The sequence below is a fragment of the Ictidomys tridecemlineatus genome, chromosome 4 (assembly GCF_052094955.1).
Source record: "Ictidomys tridecemlineatus isolate mIctTri1 chromosome 4, mIctTri1.hap1, whole genome shotgun sequence".
NCBI classification, from domain to species: Eukaryota; Metazoa; Chordata; class Mammalia; order Rodentia; family Sciuridae; genus Ictidomys; species Ictidomys tridecemlineatus.
Genome location: NC_135480.1, coordinates 46,611,804 through 46,633,530, shown reverse-complemented (window position 1 = coordinate 46,633,530; position 21,727 = coordinate 46,611,804). Strand labels below are relative to the sequence as shown.

General features: G+C 36.2%; 1 protein-coding gene across 30 annotated transcripts in view; it reads right to left on the bottom strand.

Moving 5' to 3' along the window:
- Positions 1-21,727, bottom strand: part of Sox6 (SRY-box transcription factor 6) — a 580,734-nt gene that overhangs the window by 7,793 nt on the left and 551,214 nt on the right. For 24 of the 30 annotated variants that reach the window (XM_078046426.1, XM_021727329.3, XM_078046425.1 and 21 more), the window contains 2 exons: positions 11,596-11,829; positions 8,750-8,966 (listed from right to left, as the gene is read on the bottom strand). In XM_078046426.1, the coding sequence (XP_077902552.1) occupies positions 8,750-8,966; positions 11,596-11,829 (451 nt within the window). The remainder of the gene's footprint in view (positions 1-8,749; positions 8,967-11,595; positions 11,830-21,727) is intronic. The other 6 variants (XM_040284698.2, XM_040284707.2, XM_078046429.1 and 3 more) reach the window with 1 other exon arrangement.

Sequence of the window (21,727 nt, the reverse complement as noted above, 5' to 3'; positions counted from 1 at the left end):
GATTCCTGAATCCATGAGGAAAGTGCTGTGTTACCAGCTACTCTGGCATGTCCAGGAGAAGCATACTTCCTCACAGAGGCCAGCTTCCCTCCAGTCAAGTAGAGGGAGAAAGAATGATAATGACTTGGAAATACTGTGCAGTGTCTGCCCATGCTACCATTAAAAATATCCTTTGATTGCCATGAAACATAGTCACAATTCCATCACCTTTCACTAACATAAAATGTAAAATACTGTGTGTGTGTGTGTGTGTGTGTGTGTGTCTGTGTGTATGTGATTTCATTTAATTACTACTAGCATTTTTCAAAGAAAACAAGGCCTTGCTTCAGGTACTGTGTTTATACTGGAAAAACCAGAATTTGAACCTATGTTGTCAACTGATTTTTTTGAATTCCATCATTCTTAATAGAGTTAAATACACAGATATACTAAGCTTGCTGTTTCATAAAAGTTTCTTACTTCTATAGAACCTATCAGCACCCAATTGACACTAAGCACTGATATTGTTTCAATTTCTATAATTCATTTGTTGAGTTTGGTTGCCTTAAAGAAGCAAATTATAGAGGAGTATAAATCTATGTATAGAAACATCTTATAAAATATTGGTTACCCTCTCTCATTGAATCAAATTCTAAAAAGCAATATACATTTTGCTAAGTTTTGGGTAAATTCTCACATATTAAATTTCATGCTAACCTGCCCAAGGCAGTGAATGCCTCATTGAGTTGGTAACTAAGTTTTGATAATTGCAATAGAAATGTTTTTTGCCTTAATCACATTATTAGAGTGTAGAGCAAGACCTTGCTGCAGTATTAACCCATTTTACAGATTTTTCCAATTTAGCAAGCTAATCTAAACTCTGCAACTAACACAAACTATTAAATGGGACATTTTATTTCCACAAAGGACATTTATTTTCATAAAGAAAAGATTGTCATTTTTGAAGTTCATTCTTAAAAATATCTATATCTTCATGTCTATTAAATAAATTTAACTTGAGCTCCTACTCTGTGTGGAGAGACTATATACATAGATGCTTTCATATTATCTCATAATAAACCAAAGGCTAGCATTTTCCCTCTTCACAGCAGAAGTGACCAGTTGAGGTTCAGAGGCTAAACTGGTTGTGTAAAGAAATACAAATTCCACAGCCAGGAGTTGAGTTCTTCCCTGTCATAAATTCTCTGATAGATACCAAGACTGGGATGAGAAAGGCAAGCTCACACTGTCAGAAAAATACATAGCAATTTGAATCAGAATCAAAATCTTCTAAGCTGGTCTTCTAAGCTGGTAATGAAATATTAAAAAATAAACAAGCAAATACAGCATTTGTACAACTTACTTTCCAGAGTGAGGCACATGGGCTATTCAAAAGCCTATGTGGGTTGTGGATTGAGAGGGCTGTTTTGAGCCCACAGCCAGTGCCAAAGTCTGAAGTGGTGATAGTTTGAATTCAGGGGCTACTCCCTGGATTTTAAGAAATGATGGGCTCTGGTAAGGGTCTCAAAATCACACACAACTGTTTTGGGTTGTATGTGAATGCTAGAGTGTGAACTTATCACTGTGAGAGATGGCTTTGCTTCAGGAAGGCCTTCTAGGAAGAAACGTTTGTGGTATAGTGCAAAGAGCTCAGGGTCAGACTTGGGTTCAAATCCTAGCTCCACCAGTTATTGGTTGTGTGATCTTGGGCAGGCTAATTATCATCATGGACATCCCCTTTATTCATCTAAGCATCAGAATGTTAGGATAACTATATTCACCTCACAGCCTGTCAAGGCGATTAGATAAGAACATATAAGTGAAGCATTAAGTCCTCAATGATAATTCCCTTCTCATTCCCCATTGGGAAGTTGGAGTAAACTACACAGAGAGCTTTTTCTGGGTCTAGGAGGACACTGGATGACAAGGTGATAGGCTGGACTATCTATGAGCCCTGGCCCTCAGGAGGCATTTGGGATCAGTTGCAACAATAGATTATACAACAATCCTCGGGGCCACTGCCCAGGCTGGAGTAGGCTTCCTCTATAGCAGTGCATATAGGGAAGGGTATCCAGTGCAAAAAGGGTATCCAGGAAAGTGTGGGTATCTTCTGAGAAATGACTCTACAAAGAAAAAAGTCCCCAAAGGCTAACATTTGGTTCTGTGCAACACTTTAACCTACACTCCTTCCTTCCTCCAATTCCTGACATCTTTCCCTGTTCCCTCTAGAACTCAATGTCACTGCCACACCTTGCTCTCACTGACACTTTGCCCTCTTTAGGACACTGCTCCCCTACAGCCCTCCTAAGAGTTGGCTGTTTGCCTTCCACACCTCTCATTCGAATGGGCCTGGAGGTATGGTAGCTTCCTTCCTAGTGCCTCATTGTCTCTTACAAACTATCTTTTATTCCTACATCTTAAAATCCTCATCTTTGAATCTCATGCTACCAAACTATGCCTCCCACCACACCCTTATCTCCTTCGTGCTAGTCATTCCCCCTCATTCCTTAAAGATGTTGGTTTCTCTCTCTAATATTACCCTTACCATAACTCTCAATGGCTTCACCATCCATGCAATGATCATTTCACCACATTGCCACCTCAGTTTTGTGACCTCCCCTGCACTGTGACGAAGCTCAAAGTCATCACAATGGCCATCAAGTCTTTTCACATTTGGGATCTCTCTTCTCTCTCTGATATCTACTGTTCTTCCCATGTTCTTGTTCTACTTTTCTCCTGTCATTCTGGCCTTCTATTTCTTCTTGAACCAGCCAGGAGCAACCTTGCCTCAAGACTGGTGCATTTGCTGCTTTCTCTGCCCACTTAATTTCCCTGATGTCTGCAAAGCTTGCACTCACCTGCTTCAGTCTTTGCTCAAATCTTCTCAGTGAGGTTTTCTGTGGCCATCCTATTTAAAATTGCACCCATCCTCTTAAACTTCCTGCCTCTTTCCTGGTATGCTTTTTTTAGGCACTTACCATTATTTTATATTTATTTATTTCTCTATTGATTGATTGTCTGACTTCTAACACTAGAATGTAAGCTTTATCACCACAGAAATTTTCACTGACATGGCTCCAGAGCCTACACAATACCTAAAACGTAGAAGGTACTCAATATTGAATACATAGAATGAATGAATGAATGGACAAAACTAGTGAATGAGAGGAAAACAAATGAAAAGTGTAGGTATAGCCTAATCTAAAGAAAAGAGTGAGACTAGATGTATGGGTAAGAAGGGGGAGAAAGATATGACATAATCATCTTTAGAGGATTGAATCACTGTCCTCGTAAATAAGGGAAAGATTTGTTCTAGGAGAGATCAAAGAAGAGAAGTAGACCCAGCCTACAAAGTAGTAGAGAGGCAGAATATAGCTCAGTTAGGGGAAAAGAACTTTCTGAAAATAGGACATGTTTCACAAAGGAACAGCTCCCATGAAAGGTGGAAAGTTCTGCCTCTGGGGCAGCCTGGGCCGGGATGGTGGCTGGTCGCATGAAGTACACGACATCTGAAGTTAAACTGGTTCTGTGGATATGAAACTATAAGCTAACTGTTATGGTGATCTTATTGTCATTATCAACATAAAGAGAGACTAAAAAAATTAAGCAAGTATAACAGTTGAATCTGAAGAAGTGACTTTTAAGGACTTCCAAAATATTGCTCAGCCTGCTTATCTTTCATTTTCTTTATTGCCAGTGGAAATTTCTAGACTGATCATCTTTTTCATTATTGAACAAGCCATTTTCATCCCCATGTGTTCATGTTTTCTTTTATCCTAAAACAGGAATCTACTTTCTACCTGCTTGACCTGCCCAAAACTCAAGATCCTTCCCTAAGGATACCCTATGGTTTGTTGGCCCTAATGCATAGTAATCTCGTTTCCTCTGAGCTTTATTTGCTCGTTCTATAATATCAAGATTAGCATGTCATTATATGTTATATGCATAACACTATATGTTCTCTGAGAGTGTGCATAACAAACTATTATTTGCTAATTTATTCATGTTTGTGTCCAGCTTCTTGAACTATAGCATTTGCTGAAAGTTCATGTGTATAGAATCATTATTAAGTTAGTGCCGTATTAAGTTAGTGCAATATTGGGTACCTAGCTGGTTTCAAATATTCCCTTACCAATTGACTGGCTAATCAATGAACAAAATGAAAAATCCAGCCAGCAGGCTCAAGCTTTGTCTATTAGGAATTACTTTCTAAAAAGCATTTTTCCTTCCTTTACAGATCAATTTCTAAGTCAAAATTCAAACACTGCAGATTTCACAAATAGGAGTAGCTGGCAGGTATTGGGCTTTACAAATAATGAATGTGCACATCAAAACAAAAATTGTAGATGTTTATAAAAGTGTATACATGCAGCTGATAAAACAGAGGTGACTAAGAACCCTCCTTCCCAGACCAAGTAAAGAGTATAAGCTGGCCCTGACAGAGCTTAGCATTGCTGCATGGTTTTCAAATCATAAGAATGTTTCTAGAATAAGGTCTAGCTTTGCCAGTTACAAAGGACCACATATTTATTTTGGCAAAGCTCCATCATTTGCTGACTCTTCAGACCCTTCCAGAGTCTATAAATGAAGACAATAAAGTTGGTTTCTTGAAAAGATAAAGCTATATGCTTTACATCTCTGTGGTTGACATTACAGAAAGGAATAGAAATAATAGCTATCGTTATACTTTATGTACTGGAGATTCTTACACAGCTTCTTTACAAGAGGACAATATTGAAAACAGCGAGGCTGGTCTATGTAATTCAACTATATTTGTACATAGTTTACAGGTGATTTAACCCCATTAGGATTTAGAGCAAAGTGGTAAATGTTCAAATCACTTATAGCATAAAGAAGTAGGAAAATAATTCTAATACAGTAGTCAAATATTCACTGGGCACATAGTATGATTTTTCTTAAATAATAATATTTATTCTAAATATTTAGGGGTCATTGAGTGTCAGGTATTTCCTGTATTAAGTTATTCAGTCTTTAGAAGGGACTTATATTGTTGTTTTTATTGTTATTCTACATATAAGATGCAAAAAGTTTAAATAAGTTTCCCAAGGGCAGGTGGAAGGTTTAGAGAAATAAAGATAGACATGCATCAGTTCCTACAGTAAGAAAGAAACAAATCTCATATTTAAGCCAGAACAGTCTGGCTACAGAATTGATGCTCTTAACCACTACACTATACAGCCTCTAGACAATTTGTAGGCTGTAATTGAGAGTTCTGTGTAATGGTAAAAAGGACATATGTTTCACATTCACATGTGCCTGGTTTAAATCTCAGCCCTGCCATTTACTAGCTGTGTGGCCTTAGACAAATTATTTAACATCTCTGAACATTGTGTTTTTCAACCCTATAATGGAGAAAACATTACCTTACCTATCTTGTAAATTTATGTAGTTGTAATAATCTGTATCATTCTCTCTGTACAGTAAAGAGCATTCAATAAGTATTCAATAATTTTACCATTATTATTATTTAAGTAGTAACCCCAACGTTAATATTTTATAGTACCTGCATGATTCTCTGTTAGTTCACAAACAAATTACTAAATAAGTTTCCAAATACAGAAAATACATTTGGTCCTAATTGTTTAGAAAAAGACATCACTGTAGCTGTATGCATCTAAATGAATATCATCTCTACATTTGTAGCACTCTTATCAGGATTTCTATCAAATTCCGATACTTAATCTGCCATTGAGGGGTTAAATCCAAGGTAAGAGCTAACTTTATTCAGTATTATTGACAAATTCATTTCATAATAGCTAAGTTAAAAAAAACTAACTCATCAGCTACAGTTGTACAGTCAGTAAAATGCACAAAATGTTGAGTAATATATAGTTTTATTGGCTTGAAAGTTATGCAAGTCTTTTCAAAATCAGCTATAAAAATTGATCTCACTCCCGTTCCATCAAGAAGTCAATAGCAATCTTTGAATATTTTGTTTGTTTTTCTCCCTGCTTCTCTTGTCATAACCTCACAACTAATGAAGATCAATTTCCAAAGATGAGTCTCAGGAAGCTAATAATCTATCAAATAGAACTACTTAAAAGAAAACACAAATCCATAACTGGGAATAATACCTGGCTTTATGTAGTAAATATTACCAAATCTGGGCAGAGGAAAATGCTCAGCATTGAAGATTAAAGAACAAGACATTCTGATCATGACCCCAATCCACAGTCTAAAACATCCTTCCACAACGAACTCTCCTACACTATTAGGAACAGCATTCCTCGTCTCTAAATTTCAAATATCCTTTTATACACTTTATTCCACAATATCACCCCTCATTTTCTCCAGGTTTTCTAAGAGCTCTTGCTCAAGAGGTACAGCTACACTCATGGCTGTGTTAGAGCAGGGCTGTCAGGCATGTTTTGAGGAAACACCGTGAGGACAGCTCCTATGAAGCCAGCATGGTGGAGGCTGAGACCTGGATTTAATCCTTTGAGACTTCTCATCTTTTGGAGCCATAGGACTGCTTTAAAGCAGTTCCTTTCTCTGACTTAGAGGACCACATTATTTGTATATCCAAACACCTAGCACAGCATAAGCAATAAGTGGTAGATGTTAGTAGTTATTTAAGTTTTATATATTTAGAAGCACTGGTGTGTGCTATTTTGATTCATAGCTGTTTTAATGTACCCTTGGCCCTTTAGTAAAGGGAACAAAGATAAATAATATTACTACAATTCATGTTTTCAAATACATTATCAGGGAACTAAAATAGTACATTTGATAGCTTTTTAGACTGTGGTGAGATTCACTGTCACCCAGTACACAGGGGACATAACTGGGGAGAAGGGCAGAAATCACAGAGGATCTCAAATTTAAACTTTTGATTCTCTGCTCAAAAGAGAATATATAAGATATACACTAGTAGGGAGGTGGTTACAAGAAGATCTTTACCATATAGTCTTTTTAAAAAATATTTATTTATTTATTTATTTAGTTATTGGCAGACACAACATCTTTGTATGTGGTGCTGAGGATCGAACCTGGGCCGCATGCATGCCAGGCAAGCGCACTATCGCTTGAGCCATATCCCCAGCCCACCATATCATCTTAAACTTGTATTTGGCTACCTATGACTCTACAATCAAAGAGCATTATGAGTTGGAATTTTTCATAAATCCTCCATCATGTGAATAGTCCAATTATATTGCATTGTACTTTTTGTGTTAAAAATATTACTTTTAAAAATGCAAACATTTCTAATACAGAGGAATTTAATAATCCTATTTTAGCATGAAGACAGGCTAACAAATATATTAGAATCTTCAAATAATAAAGTGGCTTAAGCCAGTCTTTGTCCCCAAAGATGCTACAATAATATAAAGTAATTTATTGATTATCTACTGTGATATAGCATACAATTTTACTGTGATAGTAAATACATATTAAATAGAAATGGTAATGCTAGAGTTCATCTTTGTGGGTACTATACTAAGCATGATGTAACATACTTTTGAAAATAGTGCCACACTGAATTATCTCAATAATTGTACATGATAGGTGCTATTATTCATTTCATATGTGAGAAAACAGCTTAGAGAAGGTAAATGTCCAGCTCAAGCTGCTGACCTGGTCAGTATCTGACCCCCAAACTTCAAGGCATAATCCTCCCTAAGACACTAAGGTGCTGCAGACTCAGAGCCCAGATGACTTTCACTGGCTTGTTGAATTTTATATTTTATTTACTAATACAAATTAGTTTTATTCTTCAAACACATGCTTCTAAAACCAGCTTTTTGTTCCAAGGAGCTATCTTTTGAGCATCCTTACACAGAAATAGCTCTTTACTTCCTGTTTAAGGTATCTCTTGTTTCACTTTCAAGCAAAACTTTCTTATTCCAAGGCACGAAATAGTTCCTTAGTTCTCCTTCACCCTAACAACAAATGCAGCTTCCTTTTTGGCTTCCTCCATTTGTCTCTCTCCAAAGCCCTTTCCCAAGTGTCTGATTCCAGCTGCTTCAGCCAGAGAATGGTCCCCTGGTTTCCACCCCGCTGTGCTTCTAGGTCTGGGTGTGCTGGAATCTACAGGCATCTGCATCCCCACTTATCCTGACTACTGTGGTTAGGAGGGGCCTCTTTTGAATGCAGACAGCCAGTCAGCCAAGTCGAAATTTATACCAGAAATCTATTACCTAATTTTTAAACAAAATGACATGAAATCAGACTTGAAGATATCAAAAACATGTCTAGTTTCTGATTTAAGCAAGAAAATCCACATTGTTACTGCTTCCACCACAGAATAATTTACTGCAACAGGAGTTCTGGATCTCATGCCAAAAATGAGGTCTTCTAACCAATGTCAAGGCCAATTATCTTGTGGTAGATCCCACAACAAAAGCAGACTATTGTGATTAGAGTCAGAAGCACCACCCAGAGAAGCTGAGAAGCTTCTGGGGATTTCTTAAAGTTAGTTTTTATTTTTTTCTCCCTGTGTGTCTGTCTAAATAAAGTATGAAAAACTGTGTGTGTGGGCACTGAATACCTTAGATTAGAATGGAAGACAATGAAAAGGGGCTATCAGTTGGGAGTGAGCTGCTGCAGGTTTGTTCTGAACTGCGTAGGAGCCACGTTGCAGGGCTGCCCACTTGTGACACAGCAAAGATTCTCACAGCCAAAGCCCTCCAGCATGTCCCAACCTCCTCCCTTCTCTAATCTATTTCCCAAACATACTACCAGTAGCCATCCTGAGGTTTATACTTTCCTGCAAAGGAAAGCCCAGATGGCCATATTCAGGAATACTTACCCCACTGTAAAGAACTGCCTCATCTCCTGTCTCCGGGACCTCATTAGTTGCTTATACTCCCCAATCCGGAGCTTTTTGCCATCAACAATGCAGGTGCGTTTGGGTCGGGGTTTGTATTTATAGTTTGGGTACTTCTCTAAGTGTATCTTGCTTAGCCGGGCCTGCTCTTCATAATAAGGTTGCTTCTCCTGGTTGGACATGGATTTCCAGCGAGATCCTAGACATAAAAACAGCCTAATTACCCAAAGGGTCAAGGCAACATATTCCAGGCAAATATGACTAGATGGACCCTTGGCACTGCTTCACTCACCTCTGTTCTGGGTAGCTCCTATTGCCACATACCACTGAATTTCCCAACCAGTTTTTTAGACGATAGAGCAAAACAACAAAATTTTGTACAAAATGCATTTGTTGTATTTATTTCTCTCAGTGATTTAAGGCTGATGATACTGTTATTTTAAAATATATCTTTGCTGTTTAAAGATCATCTCCTATACCAACGTCTTTCCCTAGTTATCTGCCTCTCTCTCTCTCTTTCTACAAGGTTAAAAAAGCCTGAACTTGCTAAGCATACTTTTGAGAATGACAGGATTCACAGGAAAAGCTTTCTTGGTTCCAGAAATTCAAACATCTCTCAATACTCCAAGCATCTTTAACAAAGTTGACCTTTGATAAGATGTCAGCTGATGTTGCTATCCCTCCATATATAAAAGTCTCCTGTGCACACTGTCTCCCCGGTCTATGATAATTTAAAAAAAAAAAAAACAACTAAAACTCTACTTCAGAAGTTATAGCTTTAGAACAGGAAGGTACCATTGGAATTATATATACCATTTTCAAGTATTATAAACACATCCATTGAAAGTTGTATGAATAAAAGTACAAAAATTTTTAATATGGTTTATACAGGAAGAAGGAGAAGCATTCACTTCTCTAATATTGTTTATAAAGAATTATCTAAACACTTGACGAAGGAGGGATGTGTTTTTTTACATGTATCAAATTGCATTTTTGTGTCTCGCTGGTGAAAAAGCGGTAACAGCTGTGCAGACTGGATGTTAGCTATTCTTTGGGGGAGATTTTTCATACATAAACAAATGGAAAAGTTGTACAAATATTCTCCGTAGCCAGCAATATCCTGGTCTGCTTTAATAGCACATCCATCCCTGTTTTTTCCTGATTGTTGTGCAAAAGTTGTGTAGAACATCTATGCAGATAGTTTTTTCTCTGTTCTGCTGGCTCCCAGCAGCTTTAAGCCCCAGTTAACAGAGGATTCTCGGTATTCTTGAAATGCCTGGGCTTAAAAGTTTACATTTTAATGAATATACTTACTGTATTCCTAATAATTTTTTTTTCACAGAATACACACTAATAATATAGATTCTCCACAGCTGCCAAAGTGGAAACAGAGAGGATCTGTACCCATCTGAAAGCTCGCTCACATTACTACTAAACCAACAGGAAACAAATATGAAGATCTCAACGTCAGATATCAAATTATAAGGCCAAAGTAGCACTGGCATTTTCTAGAATGTCTTTTAATTTGAAAAAAAAAAAAAGTCTGCTCATTAGGACCATTTTGGTTTGGAGGATATTTGAATTAAAAAGAACAACATCTCTATGGAGGATATTTAAATTAAAAAGAACAACATCTCTATGTATTAATCTCTGAAACAGCAAAAATCCCACTTAATTATAATGACGTTAAATATCCATCTTTAAATTCAGAAGTCAAAATTTTAAAAAAAGAGAAAAACCTGCATTTTAAAATTTCATCACTATCTGAGCTTATGTATGTTTTAAATTTTCTCAGAGGTCATTGCCTCAAAATGTCTCAGAATCTAGTTAAATTATTTATACAGTAACAAAACATGTGTATTTGTATATGTCCAGATCACTGATATTTACTCAGGTTAAATATTTATTGCCTTTGAACAAAACATTTAAAAAATTAAAACCACAGTTTAAGTCTCTAATGTTTTTCAGCTTCTTAAACAGCTCCCTTTGAGATTTTGTCACATTATGACAGCTTAAGTAGAACAGTGCCTTCTGTGTTTTTTCTTTTTAAAGAGGAAACATGTTGACTGTAATGCTGCATGTTGGATAAAATATGTTCAATATGTTGAGCACAATAATTCTAAACTGTATAATCTGTGCTAGGCAAGCTTTATGCTAAGAGAATAAGGTTTGAGTTTAATCCTGAGAAACAGGAGAATCACTCTGGCAATTTACCACAAAATGGGGCTCTTCCCTGTGGTCTATGTATTCAGCACAGTGCTATGAAATTTGAACTAGTCATATCTTATTAAAATAAATGTAGTTTTATTTTACAAGTTTAAAAGTTATCATTAGAGGCTCTGTTCTATACTCTATGAATTTCACACCATTTTGGGGTTCACCTTAGTCCTGGATTCTTTCAGTGGGACACATGAACTCAAGAATACTAGAGCAGAAAACCTAAGATCTGTGAGTATTTCCAAGGCTATATAGCAACTTACAAATTTAAAAAGATTGAATAAAGAGATAAATCTAGTCCCCATGATTCTGGTTTAGCAGTCTCCTCTTATGAGTTGCTAAATTCACAATATTAACACGATACTATAGTCTGCCTTTAAAATCAGTTTTTTAGCCACCTGCTATGGTAAATTCGGTAAGTCCCAAACCTAATGCCATGTTCTGGGGAGGAGGAGGAGGAGATGATGACAAAAGCTGCTATTGCAGCTGACTAAACTTCATCTGGCTTCTCCAGCCACAGTCCCCCTTGGGAGCCTAGTTCTGCCCCTGTTTTCCACTCATGAAGCACTCATGGGGTGAAAGGTTAGCGTTAGCTGTGCCCCTGTACTCACCTAAGATTTTGCTAATGTTGGAGTTGTGCATGTCAGGGAAGGCCTGAAGGATTTTCCTCCTCTCATCCTTTGCCCAAACCATGAATGCATTCATTGGTCGCTTGATGTGTGGCTCACTGCTGGCACGGCCTCGGGCATCCCTGTAGACTCGTGCTTCAGCCACAGTGGCACCTCCTGTTGGCCAACAATAATACTGCTGTAGTTTAGCTGCAGAGCCATTCATTGCTTTACTTCCTGTAATGTCAGGGCAGGAAGAACAAGATGGGTGCAAAGAATTATTATAGAGATAAAGTAACATTACAGATTGTCGCCTTGGCTCCAATGCTAGCCCTGGGCCTGTCTCTTCTAAGTGATCTCTTGGGAGCAGAAGACATTCAGATGATAATTCTTCAGGCCCTTCTTATGTAGCCCCAAAGGGACACTGGACAGAATTAACTTTGCATATTTTCATACAGCTGATACATTTACTGCAATCAACTCCAGGTGATCAAGTAATGACTGGCATTATTTTATAGCAAACTTTCCTGCTGTGATTGCTTCCTTCAAAAGCAGGCTCTTCCCTGTCATTTTAGCTTCACATGCCAAAAATCACAGCCATCTCAAACAAAATTCCCCCAAAGAGAATTGTTTTTCACAGCACTGTCCCTTGGCCTGCACCATGCTTCTCCTAGTCTGTCATGCTAAGTCCCACACATCCTTCAAATCCTATTCAAATGTTGGCATGTTTCATAACGAATCAATTCAAGGAAAAATAATGACTGAGCAATTCCTGTGAGTTAGGCTTTACATCAGGTGCTAGGGATACAAAGGCAAATAAAGTGGCTTCTACTTTTAAGGTGCTCAGAATTGGAGGGGAGGCAGGCACTTATACCAGAAAGTGTGGTAAGTGCTGCAAAACTGGAGTTAACAAGGTGCAAAGGAGAAGCAGACAGGATGGTCAGCTACTGCTTCCTAGGAGATGTGATGCTCCTGCTGAGGCTCAAAGGCTGACATGGAATCTGCAGGTAAGCGGGAGAGGGGAGTAAAGACAGATGATTAAGGTGTTCAGGCTAAAAGAACAGCATTTGCAACGATGCTCCCAGGCAGTGTGCATTTCTTCTTGTTTTCAGGCTCCATGTCCCAAAGTAGTTATTGTTTATTTGACTGTCTCCCTCTGATCTTTCTATGCCATCCCTAGGAACATGAGATCTCTGAAGTTTGAGATTATCTTGCACTTGTTCTTGAATACCTGGGATTCTTCACATACTAGACAATAAATATTAAGTGAAAAAATATGTGGTTTTCAATTCTTATGAAAAAGTAGTAGACTAGTAGAGGTGTTCATTTCAAGGGTCCTGATATATTTTTCTGTTGTTTAATGGAATTTCTTTAATACCTATGAAACTATATTTAAATTTCTGGTGTAATTTCTGAAAAGCTGACTCTAGTAACATAATAGATTGGAAGCTCCTTAAGGATGGGGGCAAGGGATGGCTCTTGTCATTGCTGTATTCCTTAGATCTAGTGGAATATCTGGCACATAGAATTTTAGTTAATAAATGTAATGAATGAATGAAGCTCTTGCTTATCTTCATGACCCCAACCCCTGCCCACCTGCAGTGTGACATACCAATATATGCTTTGTCATGTGGCAATTACTGCCTATCTCCCTATGCACTGAGAACTTCTATAGTAAGATAAAAAGGGTTGGACTGATGTCAGTACTTCTATGCATAAGCAGGAAAGCCTTCCCCCAAAAGTGTAGGTGCAAACCCCACATTTCTGTTTTCTGGACAAAGTAAATCCTTTCAGCTCAGCCGACTTACATAGAAATAACACAACCTAATCAATCTCTGGTCCTTCTATTTCCAGATACCTTGGTTAAGTATAAATTTGTTGGTGTCAAAACCAGTAATAAATTAGAACATTAAAGCACACTGTTATTTGGCAAATATGTTCATCATTTATTGTAAACAAAAGACAGGATAAAAGGATGGAATTAGCTAATATTGTGATTTTTTTCCTAAACATGAAGGAGGGTGGAGAGGCCACTTTCTGAAAATCATGCAAAAATAAACATATTTTTTTTATAAACAGCCCTTTTTTTAGGCTTACTAGACAGAATGATGCCTTACATGAAAAGTCTCAGATCCCAAGATGCATAACTAATATGCTACCTTTTTGCCACCATACCCACAGTACATTAATTTCATTTAAAATGCACTGACCATACAGGATAAATTGATTTCACTTTATATGGGTTTGACAGCCATGTTTATTGTGCAGTGAAATGTAGTGTAGCTTCCAGCTGACAATATCCATCAACACAGGGCAATATGCTGACTGCTGGGCCAGATGAAGGCATACATTACTCTGGAAGTGAAATACTCATTCAGATACGACAGTGTCTTCTCCTGAGGATCACCATGGTAATTTATGATGCCCTCAGTGCCATTACTTTACAACTGACATGGATTCAGCAATTTATATACTGGCATGCATACACATAAAAGGAGACAGGTTTGTGGAGAATGTCAGATGCAAAAACATTTCAGTATTATTCTAAGTTAACTACTATGCCACAGGTGATTAACATTTGAGATGTGTTTTTGCTGTTGTAGCTATTTTACCTCTAGCAAACCCAACTAGTCAGCTTCTATTTATTTCTTCATTTAAAGTATGTATTTCATTGTAAATTGGAATTTTTAATTTTCTAAAGACTGATAGAAATCATGGTAAATTTTTAGATTCTGCTTGTACAGAGAGAGCTTCTATATCTTCTACTCCATACTATCGATTCTCCCAGACTATGCCCAATTTCTCTTCCTCTTATGCTATATCAGTCTTAGCATAGGTTTCTTTGTCTCTTTTCTTTACTAAACACTACCTCCCCTTGCCCAAGGAACAGAACTCAGGTCCCACATGCACCAACTGCTCTGCAATGACCTCTCCCCTTCCCCTCACAGCATATATTATCTACACAACACTGAATTCATAACACAGAGGATCTCAAGGACTTATAAGAAATGCTTCAGAAAATGGAGAAACTCAAGAACAGTGCATAGTATAAAAATGTGAAGGAAGAAGGGAAAATAGAAAATGCTTTAGATATGTGAACATCTCTTCTTGTCAACTCTTCTCTCTTCCTGAAGGAGTGAACTGAAAAACAAATGGGGGCATCCTAAGCTAAACTAGGAATGTTGTGGCAGACAAATCAAGATTTGAGAAGAGACTAACTCAGGGAGACTGAAGTGTGAAACTACTTTTGAATTGGACTTGATATCTGAGCAGAGATGAACCATGTCTTTTAATGATAGAAATTTGCAGTGCACAGATCCCTTTGCAAAATCTTAACCTGGACCAATTTTTTTCCCGGTATTTTCTCCTCTCCCTCCTCTTAATTTCACCTCCTTTCTTACCTATCTTTTTAATATGTGGTATTCTAAGGCTACCTTATGATTATAAAACTATGTTTATGATGTCACCCTCCTTCTTACTTAGGCAGCCAGGGCAAAACAGCAATAAACCAACTTTGCATATGAAAATTGGCCTCTTACTCTTGCCTTAATAATTATCACTAACATCCTGAGGAAATGTCCTCTATCCTTTCCTGAACTTATACCTCAGTTTATTAATATTGCAGGAAATGCAATATTGTAAACCACAGATACCCCACAAAGACACGTTGAGGGTTTCTTTCATCTTTTTGCAGGGACTCTTTGATGTACAACTTCCATAGAATTTATGGAAGCACTCAAATGAGCACTATGCAGAAAGATGCTTTGCAACAAATATTTCTTTGACCATATATATTATAGAAAATATCTCTCAATATTATTTTATTTTTCATTGAAAGGTGACAACTCATCTATTATTTGAACTTAGAATTTAGGTTTGAGTGAAGCTCACATTCACAATTTTATAAAAGTATCAGTCACAAAAGAATATATATATGTGTTGTACTTTATTTAGAGACAGGGTCTTACTGAGTTGCTTAGTGCCTCATTTTTGCTGAGGCTAGCTTTGAACTCATAATCCTTCTGCCTCAGACTTCCTGAACCGCTGGGATTACAGGGATGCATGCTACTGTGTGTGGCAAAAGAACATTTATAAAGCATCCTAAATTCCCTAAAATTCATTTCATGAAAGAAATTGGTTAGGGAATTGTTGTTTCAGCACATGACTATATATGCTGAATAATTCAGAAATTTAAAGAATAGAAATTAAGTATTTTTTGAAACTCCTTTAAATAGATAAGGAAGATTCTATAGAATACTATCAACTGTTTTCAAAAGGTATGCCTTAATCTGTATATCTACAGCCCAATGTTCACTTTCTATTATAATTCACTCTAAAATTCTAAATATCAGGTAAGATTTTATACTGTTTCATTCATTTTTGAGATATCATTAAGTGTAAAAACAAAATATTTCATTGTTAAATAGATAACACTCTTCTGGCATCCAAAATCAAATTGTCCTAAGGAATGGCTTAACATTCTATAAGGAAGTTACCTTTTGTTTTAATGGCAGAGGAAACATATGTGCATTCAAAGTAAGATTTCTCCTAGACAGCAATTAGAAGGAGCCTTGACCCACAGCTGTGCACCTGGGGACTACTCTTTCCTGCTTATCTAAGAGACTATCAGCACTAGCAGTCCCAAATGACAGTTACTGAAAGGCCAGGAGGTCAACAGCACCACCCTAAGATACCAAGGGGAAGCATGGTCCCTGTGGGCCAGAGCCTCTACTCCACATGACTTCCCCTAGGAAGCTCATCTTGGTTAATTTATCCTTCATCTCTTCAGTCACAGTTTGTATAAATGCAAACTTTCAGTTAAGCAAGGAAAGATAGTTAACCTACAGGGAGAAAATAGAAATCACCAAGACAAAGACCTCCTTAGGAAATTGTGACTAGAATGATTTAGGGAAGACAGAAAATTGAGTTTTTCCAGGTGGGTTGGAATGACGTCTAGTTTCACCATCATAGTCGATGGCAATGGTCCTGAACTAATCCTAGAGAGGCCCCTTCCTGGGTAAATTCCAAGGGCTATCTGAATGAATGAGTGAGTGTTTGGTGTGGGTTTGTGCATATATAAATTTTCCCTAAGGAAGAATTCTGGCTAATTCTATAATGTGTCTAGTAATAATTTATTTATGCATTAATTCAGCAAATACTTCTGACAAATTTCATATGTCCAGCACTGCGATGGAGCATGCAAGCTAAATAACACATGTACTTTGTTTTTAAGGAAGTTGTTCTAGTGAGGAAAAGACACATAAATGAAAAATTATAAAACAGTCCTAACAAAGGAAATTTTAGAATACCATGAAAGCAGAGAAGAGATTGTTGGGGTAGACAGAGATGAATATTAGGGAGGCTTTGGAGATAAAGTGACACTTGAGCACTTGAGAGCAAGTTTTCCTAGCAGGTAGGAGTTTGAAAGTATTCCAGGCTGGGAAATGAGTATGAATAAAGGCACAGAGTTATAACAAAAGCACAATAGTTTGAAGGATAAAAAGAAGCTGGCTGTGGTTTGGGCTTATGGAAAAAAGAGGGAGTACTAACAGATGAAATTAGAAAAGTAAATAGAGGCCAGATTGCTAAGCACCTTGAATTCCAACCTAAGAAGTCTTTAAGGTATTTAAGCAGGGGAGTAACATGAACAAATATATTCTGGAAGAGATCAAAATGGAAACCGAATGAGAAATTACCACTGAATAGTCTCAGTGATTACAAGTGAATTGATAATAAAGAATAGAGAAAAATAAGGTATCTAAATGCCTTCTAAAAGGCCTATGAAGACTTGTATTTTATCAGACAGAATGAATGTTATATATGTAAACTACTGGCATTAAAAATTCTGTTCTGGGATACAGTTCTGGTAATGGCATAATAGCTATTATCAGACAAAATCTCCAACAGATAATAATTAAAAATGCTGGGCAAAATATGAAAAGATGACTATATGAAGACATCTGAGAGCTACCAAAATTCAGCAGAAACTGGAGAGAATTCCATGCTACAAGGGAGGGAATTTTACTAAATGGAATTCTGTTTTCATAGCTTTTACCATGAATATGCTCCCCCGTCTGCTCAGTGTTGAGTGGCAAGTGCCAACAGTGTCTATTTTGCTTAATGTGTCAAAGACAGAATTTGAGGTTTCCAAGTGACTGAACCCTGAACTTCACATGTATAGGGAAGACTCGAGTGAGCTATGTGAAAAACAGGGCTCTATATCTGAAAAATCTGAGCAGCTATGTCAGCTGATGCCCACTGCAAGGGAAATAGAATTTGGTTTTGAATCCTATAAAGTTAGAGGGGATTTATAAACACCTGGTACTTTGCCTTGAAATCCCAGAGGGGCAATCCTTTAGAAATAAATTCTACATACCAAGACTAAAGATTCACCTAGGACTAAAAGCAAAATTGATATAAACTTTCACACAGTGTAAAACTAAGCCTTGATAAGTTTAATGCAATTGGCAAATAATTTAGTGGCCTCCTGCTACAAAATTAACATTTTAAAATGAACACTAATAGAGTCCAGAGGCATATAATTTATAATCCACAACAGACAATATATATTATAAAAAATGACTGGTTGTCCAAACAACCAGGAAAATGTGACCCAGAGACCAAAAACAGAAACAAAGACCTAGATGAAAATTACCTGGATTTGGTGAGAAACATCAACTAACAAGTTCAAGACATGCAGAGAAATGCATGCATATCGAATACAAAGAAACCACACCAAGAATCCAGTTAAACTGCTGAAAACAAAAAACAAAGAGAAACTTCCAGAGAAAATAGACATTACATACAGGAGAACAATCATGCAAGTGATGAATAATTATTCATTAGAAACAAGGCAGACTGGAAGAGTATGGAACTTCTTTAGAGTATTGAAAGAAAAAGGCAATCTAGGATTTTTATCCAGTGACCATATGATTCAAAGTCAGTAGAGTAGAGGAAAGGAAATGAGCAGGAAGGAGGGAAGGTGACTGAATTGGATAAAATTATATGCCTTGCTTGTATAATCATGTCAAAATGAACCCCAATATTATGTATAACTAAAAGGAACTAATAAAAAATATTTTAAATATGTGAGTGGAATATTATTCAGCCACAAAAAAAGAATGAAATGCCATTTTCAATAACATGGATGGAACTGGTGGACATCATATTAAGTGACAGAAACCAGACATGTAAAATACTGCAAGTCTTCTTTCATACGTAGAAACTAAGAAATGTCACCCTGAAAGTAGAAAAGTGATTTCTAGGGTTGGGAATGCTGCCAAGAGATGACCAGAGTGGAAGAAAGGTGACTGATGATGATTAATGCACATTGTACATATGTATGGAAATATAACACTGACTCCCACTAACACATACAATTAATATATGTTAATGAAATATACAAAGTAAAAAATTAAAGCATAGTTATTACAGAACACGTAGAAATAATGTCCAACAAAAACCAGATATACCACAAGGAAGAAAATCTTAAAGCTAAGTGACTTTTTCCTTCAATAGATTTAATTAATAAATGACTAATTGTTTAGTGTTTTAAAACATACCAGACTATTTAATGCAAAACAAAACATTGTATTGGGGACTTTCAACCTATATAGAGCTATAATATGGGACAACAATAGCATATTAGCTTAAAGGACAAAGGTAGTAAGTGGCAGTAAATTGTTAATTTTATTTTAGGTGAAGTGGTAAAAGTTCTATACTTGTTCTATTTTATGTGAAGTGGGAAAAGTTTGACTATGGATACTCAAGGATGTGTAGTGAGTTCTTAGAAAAACCAATTTTAAAAGATACAAAGAGCTGTAGCTAAAAGTCAGTAGAATAATTCAAATAGAATCGTTCAAAAGAATTCAATTTACCCAAAGGAAGGCAGGAATGGAGAAAAAGAGATGAAAAACTGAGGGAGCAAATAGAAACAAAATTGCAAATTATAAAAACCAAGTCCATTAAATTCAACAATTATATTACATAGAGATGAAGTTAAATAATTAAATTTAAAGTCAGAGATTTTCAGAATGCATAAAGAGCAAAAAAAAAAATCAATGAAATAGAAAACAGACACAATAAAGACAATTTAAAAAGCCAAGGGTTAGTAATTTGAAAAGATCAATAAGATTGACAAACCCATTCTAAGAATGATTAACAGACAAAGAGAAAAAACAAAAAATATCAGTATCCAGAATGAAAGAGTGAATTTCACCATCAGTACTACTCACATTAAAACGATAATAAGGCATATTATGAATTCTTAATTCCAATAAATTTGACAACTCAGATGAAATGGACAAATTCCTCAAAAGACAAACTAATGAAATTTACTCAATAAATAGAAAATATGAATCATCAGATAATAAAAAATAGAATTTATGACTAAGAACCTTCCCACTCAAAACTCCATTCCTGAATGGTGTCACTTGCAAATTTCAAGAAAGAGGCAAAAAGATGGTGTGAAAATGCAGAGAGTGGAGGCAGAAAGAACTAGCCATTCATTTTATGAGGGAGCATACCCTGATAGAGAGGGGAACATGAGTACAAAGGTTCTTCATAAAATATTAGCAAACAGAATCTAGAATATGTAATATGTCCAGCATGAACAAGCAGGAGTTATATCAGGAACTAAGATGAGTTTAAAATTTGAATCAGGGAATACAATTCATTAATACTAACAGAACAAATGGGAGGAAAAAAACAGATTGCTGCCACAGATTTGGAAAACAGTTTTGACAAAACTCAATACACTTTCATGATAAATAATCTCTGAAAACTAGTAATAGAAGAGAACTTTCTCATTCTGTTAAAGGGCATCTAAGGAAAACCTACACTTAACAATATATTTAATAGGGAACTACTGAATGCCTTCCCTTAAGATGAAGAACAAGGGAAAATATTCACCCTTGCTAACCAACAATTTAAAAGGAAAAAGTATATAAATTGGAAAAGGGCCCATAATATTATCTGTTCATATGAACTCCTAAGAAATCTACAAAAAATTACTAGAAAAAGTGAATTTAATAGTGTTGTAATATAAGATAAAAACATAAATCAATCATATTTCTATGCACTAGCTACAATTAAAATATTTTAAAATTTACATTCATTCATAACACCACCACAAAATAAAATATTTGGGAATACATTTAGCCTCCTCAAAAAGTGTTCAAGACACCTACACCAAAACCAATACATTTGTGAATTAAGGAAGATCCACATAAATGGAAGAATATGCCATGGTCATGAATCAGAAGACTCAATATTGTTAAGGCATCATTTCTTACTGAATTTATAGATTCAATTCAATCCCAATAATAATCCCAAAAGTATATTTTTATAGACATTGACAAGTTGATTTTAAAATTTATATAAAACACAAAGCAGTAATAGCCAAAGCATTCTTGAAGAAACAGAATTCAAAATATCTTAATAAAGATCCAGGCTGTTAAAATGAGAAAATGATAGCCTCTCCAACATACAGTTCTAGGACAACTGGATACATATATTGAAAACAGTAAACCTTGGTTTATCACATGCTACACAAAGCGATTAATTTGAAGCTGGACATAGTGGTGAGCACCTGTAATCTCACCAATTTGGGAGACTGGGAGAGGAGGATCACCAAGTTCAAAGTTCACCTGGCAAGTTAGTGAGACCCTGTCTTAAAACAAAAAATAAAAAGGGCTGGAGATTCAGTGCAGTGGTAGAGCATCTGGGTTCATTAAATGCCAGTTCCACAAAAAAGTAGGGGTGGAGGAACGCATAATTTGAGGTAAACCATGACTTAAAACTAAAAGCAAAAGCTATAAACACTCCTTAAAAAATATAAAGGACAATATTTTAGAGTGACTCTGGAGCAAAAAGAGTTGCAGATATGGCATGCAAAGCAATAAATGTATGAGAAAAAGTGATAAACCGAACTACATCAAAATTAAAACATTCATCAAAATCTTTGTTAAGAAAATGAAATGTCAAAGAACAGGAAAAACTGTTCACAATACACACAAAAGTTTTCACCTAGAACATATAAAGGTCTTCTACAAAAAGCAACAAAGAATAAAAATCTAATTTTAAATGAACAGAAGAGCTTGAACGAATACTTTATAGAAAAAAAAAAAGAGCCAGT